Source organism: Manduca sexta, chromosome 24 (assembly GCF_014839805.1).
Source record: "Manduca sexta isolate Smith_Timp_Sample1 chromosome 24, JHU_Msex_v1.0, whole genome shotgun sequence".
In the NCBI taxonomy this organism is placed as follows: domain Eukaryota; kingdom Metazoa; phylum Arthropoda; class Insecta; order Lepidoptera; family Sphingidae; genus Manduca; species Manduca sexta.
Window position 1 is genome coordinate 14,944,900 of NC_051138.1, and position 8,625 is coordinate 14,953,524.

At 38.0% G+C, this 8,625-nt stretch overlaps 1 protein-coding gene across 1 annotated transcript; it reads left to right on the top strand.

Annotated features, from left to right (window-relative positions):
- Positions 1 to 4,538: 4,538 nt before the first annotated feature.
- LOC115446392 lies at positions 4,539 to 7,677 on the top strand. The gene is made up of 3 exons (XM_030173039.2): positions 4,539 to 4,751; positions 6,394 to 6,527; positions 7,512 to 7,677. The coding sequence occupies exons 1-3, from the start codon at positions 4,622 to 4,624 to the stop codon at positions 7,659 to 7,661; spliced, it is 414 nt and encodes a 137-aa protein (XP_030028899.1). The 5' UTR covers positions 4,539 to 4,621; the 3' UTR covers positions 7,662 to 7,677.
- The last annotated feature ends 948 nt before the right edge of the window (positions 7,678 to 8,625 follow it).

Consider the following 8,625-nt stretch of genomic DNA (forward strand, 5'->3'; position numbering starts at 1 on the left):
TATATGTTTAGGTATTGCGAATGGAACCAGTTATGTCATAATGTATCACCTCACATTATCCAAAAATAATATTGATATTAACACACAATAAATCCAACTGTCATACTTTACTGTTTAGCAAAATACCCCAAGATCTATATATTCGACACAAAAAAAAGTATGTGAGTACCAATCAACTCTATTTTTTTTTTATACAAAATCAGCTGTAAATTTTACAATAGATAATAATGCAGAAATTTTGTATAGTTTATTTCTGGAATATACTAGAAAGTGCTCACAGATTTTGAATAATCTATATTCTTATAATGCAATCAGGAATCAATATACATATATTATGTCAATTATTTTACCTCTCGTTATATCGATTGCTTTAACGATGAAGGAAAACATCGTGTGGAAACCTGCATACCTATAGGAATTTTGAGGGTGTATGAAATCTACCAATCCGCACTAGGCCAGCGTGGTGAACTAAGGACTAATCCCTCTAAATAGTAGAGGAGGCCCGTGCCCAGCAATGGGACGGTATATACTACAGGGCTGATATTATTATATACTCATTTTGCAAAGTGTTACAAAAGAGTGTCTAAGTTCGGATAATACAATAAAGACATGGTATTATGAAAATTTCATTTTTCCGACATCTCTTATACTTACGTAACACAAAAAAAGCTCAAGAAAATATTCTAAATTATACCAGATTACCATTTTACATTGTTATACGAATTTGAGTCTTGTCCCAATAATCTTAGATGTGTTTTTAGATTATGCCTAATAAAAAATCTGTTAAACCCAGATTGATTCCAACGTTTTACGATGAAATCCTTTAATCTAGCCAAATCGTGTTTTGTTCGTAACGTAAGATATTCAGAGTATTTATTTGGAAGTTCTAAGCCTAATAGGGATAAGCGGCTGCAAATTGTATTGATAGGTTCATTTTTTTGAAAATTTGGATTTTTGTAAGGTCTTACATAGATTGTTTTCCAATATTTCCTTTGAATTGTATAATGAGTAATATTTCCTATTATTACGCAGCGTAGGCAGGCCCCCCACGAGATGGATCGACAATCTGGTGAGGATTGCCGGAGTCTAATGGATGAGGGTGGCCCAAAGCCGGTCCCTGTGGCGCTCAATGGGGGAGGCCTATGTCCAGCAGTGGACGATTCCCGGCTGAAATGATGATTATTCATCTATGAAATTATAAATAAAATTATAATATTATGATGTGTGCGTTTCTTTGAAGTAAATGTAGAAACACTAGAATGTATTGATATATATTCTATGAACGTCCTTCTAAACTATTCTAAAATCTGAACTAAAATGGTAACCAAAACGTCACTGTTATAACCTATTTATTCACTTGAACAACAAATAATTTTACTTATTTGACTAATATTTTTATGCACATCCAGGTTTACACTTACACTCGATTTTTTATATTATGAGCGTCACTCCGTACATAACCACACACTGTCAATGTTGAAATCATACTAGAGTCAGCTATACAGATTGCAGTACAATTGAGTCGAACACATTGAGTGTACGGAACGCCAGATTTAGTACATAGTACGTATATATCAATGCTTGAATGGTTTTGGATAAAAATTAGCGAGAAGATACCTGCTTAGCATATTATCACAACCCACTTCTGTACTTTTCTGTACTCTTCTGTACTTTAAAATAAGTCCGTTTCCAAACTAAAGTTGACATGCATGCAAAGAACCTAAACTGTGAGAAGGTCACTGAGTTTTAAATTTAAATAACATTTTGGCAGCAGTGACGGTAATACAAATTTTCCTTCACTCTCGTGTTCTTACGAAATTAGATTTTTTTGTCGCTAAATATTTTGTGCATTACATTTTTCACGAGAGACAACAATTTAGCTACGTGAGTGTTAAAGTGGCTTTTATGTTCACGGGAATGATTTTAATTTTACCTAGAGCCTGTGGTTGACGGATTTGGTTGTATAAATAGGTGAGCTAATTGAACCCATTGCATCTAATAGTAGGTGAAGTAAGGGTCAATAAAATGTCGACTGACGAGAGTTGATTACCCCTCGGGAGTCGACACAATTATGCTGGCCTGTTGGATATACACAGGTTGATGTCACTATGGCGGGTGGTAACTTCTTGTGTACGGTGGTCGCTCTCCGGGCGGATATAAGATATATCCTACCACCACTAAGCGTGACATGGCATATTTACTATAGCACATCCAGTAAGATTACTGGAGGCCCAATAAATTCTACCTTTCTCAATTACAGATTCAATCATCACCTCCGTCAAGTTAGAAATTTCAGATATAAATCTAAAATACTACTTAGCGCCAAGAATAAAGCAACGATGATTTAACTTGACTCAGATGCCAATCTTGAACTGATCTGTTAAAAATCTATTCCGACGATAATAAATATTCCTTTGGTGGTAGGTCTCTCATATGTGAGAGTCCGCCTGGGTAGGTACCACCGCAACGTCTACTTCTGCCGCCAAGCAGCAGTGTGTAGGCTCTATTGTGTTCCGGTTTGAAGGACAATGTATCCTGTATAACCTCTGGACATAATAAGACTTAACATCTCATGTCCCAGAATGGCGCGCGCAGTGAAATACCAAACAATACTTTATAATTCAAGGTGTTGGATGGTGTTTCTACTGTTTATTGGCGGTCGTATCGCTTACCCTCAGGCGAACAGCAAACTCGTCTCGTCGTTCAAAGGAATTCAAAATGATGATACCGGCTCCACAAAGTTCCCACGAGTCCTGCCGTAAGCCGATACCAGCCTCTGAATTATTCATACACTAAAATAAGACTTATGTAAAAAAAAAACGAACCCATCGTCTTAAAGTATTAGGTGGAGTTTATTTAGAAATGCTGCCAGTGGTAGCATTTACATGGATTTAAAACAAAAAGGTTTTACAACTCAAATATGGGGCCACGCAGCCATCGTAGTCTTGTACGAGTGCAACGATATATAATGACAAATTTAGTAAAGACCTGTTTGTTTATCTTTTCTTACGTTATAAATGCGGAAGTTTGTGAAAATATTGATAGGTTTGTTAGAACTAAACGCAGAAATAGTTCAATGGTTTTGAATTTGGCATATGGATAGATCACATCCTTTTGTTTTTTCGAAAGTGCATTATGACTACTGCCCAGACTTCCATCCCAGGGGTCATGACAATGTGCGAGATGTGCACAACATACACTAAGGTCGGATGGCTCCCAGTCGCCCGCCGATGATCCCCGATGGCCCCTATGAGTCGCTTTTTAAGACAGGCAGGGGATGCCGTGGTGGAATTCTCCAAACGCCCTCATTCCACATGGCGGTGATAGATCACATCCTGAATCAAAAAATAGGCTACTTTTTATCACGGTACAGAGCTTCCATGTGAAATAATGGATTATTTAATCAAATTTTTGTATAGGTGGCGCTGGCTTCGTAAAATTTTTAGAGACTTTTGTAGCGGGAAAAGCGTTAACGCGGGCGAAGCTGCGAGCAACGTATAGTATATAAATGAATAATTTACTTTCTAGTAATTTCCTGGTGGCAGGACATATTTTATATCCACCCTGATAGCAACAACCACATACAAGGCGTTAAAACCCACAAGAGTGACCCACGAAGTATACCGCGTTTCGAGGATAAACCTGAGCATATCTGGTTCCAACAGGCATACTTGTACTGCCGAGGGGCAATCAATCCTCGTCAGTGGACATCCTATTGGACCCCACTCCACCTACCATCAGGTGCAGAGGGGTAATTTTGGCGTGCTCGTTAAAAAATGGTCTCTGTAAAACCAAAAATCTAATTACAGGTGTTTTAATAGGGGACCGGCCTATGCTTGATTTTGTCCATTATTCTATATATAATAGTTAATAATACGAAAAAGAAGCACTGCTGCGAAAACTGCATAAAAATTGGTTAAAAAATGAGCGAGTAATTCATATTTAAAATATTATAATGTGCAGAAGTGGGCGCGATGTGGGGATATCGCTTCATCTCTTTCTTTCGCACGCGTCGTAATTCCCGATGACGTCACATGTGGATATTTCGTCTCTTTTCTGTTTCTTGTTAATTACCCCTTCCACTGAAATTCAAAGACTTATAACTTGTTGATTTTTTACCGGATTTTAAAAAAACATTCCATGTTATAATTTATATTATGTAAATATTTGATAAAAGTAAAGAACAAAAATGAGTCCGGTACCCTATTGCGAAGATACCTATTATATAAATAAAAAATATTTATTTGTATTCAAAAAACAAACAAATGTTAAATGTTACAAAACTCAGTTGCTGTACAAATGTTATAGTAGTTCATTGCATTACATTTGCCACAATAAGGAAACGATCTGCTGATACCTATGCTAGGAGAACCTCTTATGGCCTGTTATGAACCTAGTGTTTATAATTGATATAATCTATGACAGAAGATCACCATTCTTTTGTTTTAGAACATCAGATATCTCCCCAATCCTAAAACATAAACAAATTAAAATACTTGAACTCCATTATGTAAACACAAATTATCGCCGAGAGGTCAATGATACAGATAAAGAACCAGTCAGTCGTAGTTCAGACGGAATGAAATTTGCAACAAAATGTGTTAGAATCCAGTGAATTAAAATGAAACTATTGATTCTTATGATTCTGGTGGTGGTGGTTCAGGCAGAGGACGATTATGAAGATGCGGTTCTGAACTATTTGCTTTACGGTGACAGTTTGGAGGTACAACAGTCCGATGAACTTGAAGACGGTGAGATATATTTGGGTTACATAGTGAACAGAATAAATGTTGCTTGTTACTGTCGGAAAAAAATCACCCTAATTCCACAGTAGAGAAAAATAGCCATTTCGAATAAATTTATTGATATGACTCTGAGGTTAAAATTTTGTGTCATTGCTACATTGGTACATATCGTGGAAACCCAGGTTGTTTGCTCGTTACCAACTGCGTTTGGAGTACCCCCCCCCCCCCCCGCGGCAATTCTTGTGCGCTTGGACTTGGTATCCACAACAAATGCATGCCCATGCACGTGGGCACATTTGCCGCGGCCCTAGGTACACAGTATATATACTATACCTCATGATTGCATACACATTGAAGCCTATAAGGGTTCGCGAACATCTCCCCTTCTTCTCCCTTCCAAACATCCTAACAAACTCCTGTTCCTTCCTCTTCTCTTCCTTCCCTCATTCCCCTCCCTTCTGCCTCTCGGGCTCTGTGACCGGATAGCTTTGGGTCGCCAGCATACCTTCCGCTGTCACCCTCAATGATAACGGTAGAGCCCAGATCCCAAAAAAAAAACCAACGCTTTTGGAGGACGACAAAATTCTTGCAGCTGTGGAAAGACAAACTTTTACTATTCGGATGCATATTATAAAACATATCATAAAAATATCGAATGTTTCATTGAAATTATAGCAATATTATAAAATATATGCGACCAGAAATCGGTTTTACATAGAAACAAAAATTAACAATAATTATTCTCATATAACTTACTTGAAAAATGAAAAATGATTTTTGATTTTACGTTCGGATAGGTAGGATAATCAGACTTAAAGACATATATTTATTATGTTTACAAGGATGGTAGACATGGAAATGACACGTGTTTTCCGTTTATGGTTTTTAATTGTATTATCTTTTCATTTCATGCATGGTAAAGTGACTTCACAGCACCGAATGGTAAGTGGAGCGGGGTCCAATAAAATGTCGGTTGACAAGAGATGATTACCCCTCGACATTCGACACAGTTATGCCGGCCTGTTGGAACCAGATATACACAGACTGATCCAGGAACGCGATACACTGACGTCGGCCACTATGGCGGAATTTAACACGTGGTTTACGGTGGTCGCTATCCGAGCGGTTATAAAATATATCCTACCACCAACAAACTATTCTTATTGATTCGAATGCAGCACTTCGTGGTGCGCCGTAACCAAGAATTTAAAAACAAGATAAATCTGTATAACTAGCTGTTAATTTCAATCTTACATATTGTTTTTCTATATACTATACAGTGCTAAGCTCAAAAGCGATATCTTCAAAACCTTGATTTTTATGGAGAGATAGCTTAAAACAACTTCCCTAAATAACGATATCTTGTTTAGAACATGTTAAAAAAACTTTAAAAGAGTTTTTTCTATCTCAGTTTTACTTAAAAAACTATAAGCCTATATTTACAAAACTTCGGCTATCTATCTCAAAATAAGGTTTCCCTAACATACCGCTTTTGCGCTTAGAAGGCAATATAACTCTATTAATTATTGCAATAGTTATTTTTAACACCCGCCTAAAATATGTTTCATGTTAACGAAATAGAACCTTATTGCATCAAAATACAATTATCATTTCACTAACTTATTTGAATCCTGATTTCTAATTACAGGAGACGAACCAACGCTATCAGGTGGTATGTGGAAATGTGGTAAATGCACAGACATAAACGACTCCAAACTGGTCTACAGCGAAGTGAATGATGTAGACGCTGACATGGAAGCTGACAGTTCTGTGGACATACAGGTAAATAGTCATCAACAAAATTAGTTTCTGCATGGAGACTAAAGCAAATAGCTTGGATGATTGCTCCCGCCTGTAAAAATAGGTATACAAAAATTGATTGCAAAATATTGAAGGCAGAAATATAAAATAATCTCTTCACTGTCGCTATTAGTTTATAGCATTAGTAAAAAAATAGAGGCTGGGTATGAGTTCTCAACATTTCACAACAATTATTACAGTTCATACTGATAAGCGATCTAAAGATGAAATTTGTCGGCTTAATTCTACTTATATGAAAACAGAGTTACCGTGTACCGCCACTATATTCTGTCGTGTAACAAGTTAACAGCAAGCTGCAGAAAGTAATAAAACGAATACGTATGTCTTTCTCCTGTATCATGATTATTGCCATGTTTTATTTTTAACAAAACAGTTCGTTTTTCGCCTTTATTGTCGCAGTAGATGTACCCAGCACAACAATATAACAGAAGACAAAGTTAGCCATCTGTTTAAGCTGTTGCTGTATGTTTACCACAGCACTGGTTTTCAATGGGCATCTATGGTAACATACGAACGCCACATCAGCTAATCACGATTACCCCCTGAGGGAAATTGTTGTCCCCTCTGTATCGACACCCATGCAAGAGGTGACATTCGCCGCGGCCCTAGGCACAGAGTTAGGTGTGTATACCTCATTCTTGAAACTATACATTGAGGTATATAAGGGCTCGTGAACCTTTCCTTTCTTCTCCCCTTCGTTAATCCTAATAAGTTCCCATCCTTCCACCACTCTTCCTTCCCACATTTCCTTACCTACTCTCACCGGGCCCCTCGATTTGCTAAGCTGGGGGACTCCAGTATTCTATTTGCAGGTAACCCCGGTTTTGACTGCAGGGACGCCTTATCTATGAACAAAAATACACCAATAATAATATGAATACTCATTTCGCTGTGTTACGTAGTAATACCTTTTGAAAATTGTTCAATCATAGTTACTCCCCACAGCTGGGCTTCACGGTACAAGACATGCGGTGTGTGACCGTCAATGCTGACGAGGCGCACGTGGTGCGGCGCGTCTCCGGATCCTGCAGCGGAGACACTGTCACCCTCAATGTCGCACCCGCGCATCACTTCGTCGTACGTGTTTATTCTTAATAAAATTTATTGAAAATACAAGACTTTCTTTGTCACCTTCGTGGTGTGAGGGGTTAGCAAATTTTGGATTATTTTAAAATTTTTGGGGGTACTATTATCAATACTAGGCAGCCTGAAAAGCGTCTATGCGGTTATGATTTTTGTTTACACAGTCTCTGCAAAATATCGGATCACCTGGTGACCTGATAGAAAGCGGAGTGGGGCCAGATACAGTGTCGATTGACGAGAGATAATCATGCCTCTGCAACCGACACAACAATGCCAGCCCGTTTAAAACCTACATACATACATACATAATATCACGCATTTTATCCCCGAAGGGGTATGCAGAGGCGCAACTAGGACACCCACTTTTCGCCAAGTATGTTCCGTCCCATGATGTGATAGGGGGCGAGCCTATCGCCATATCGGGCACAAATTCCAGACTCCGGGCTGATACTGAGCAGAAAAACCCAAATATCACTTTGCCCGACCCGGGATTCGAACCCAGGACCTCAGAGCGCTATTGTACCGGACGTGCAATACAACTACGCCACCGAGGCAGTCTAAAGTCTAAGTCGTTTAAAACCTGATATACATAAACAGATCCCGAAACATGAAAGTGTGTCAACACTCACGTGGGCCAAGATGCCGGGTTGTACACCTTGTGTACAATGGTCTAGGAATTTGTATAAGTCCAGGCGGCTACGAATATCTTACCACCAGTATAATAGATGATACATTTTAAAAAAGACTTGTTCAGCTACGGTATAAAAGAAAAAAAAAATAGTTTTCTAAAGCTATCAGGCTAAGCTATATATATAACAGACATTGTAACAATAGAGAAGTTTACTAAGATCAATTTTGATAAGTCCATATATAATAGAAATATGAAATTATCTAACAGATATTGTAAAAATAGAGAAGTTTACTAATATCCATTTTGATAAGTCTATACGCAATAGCAATATTAAAAAGAAGCTCT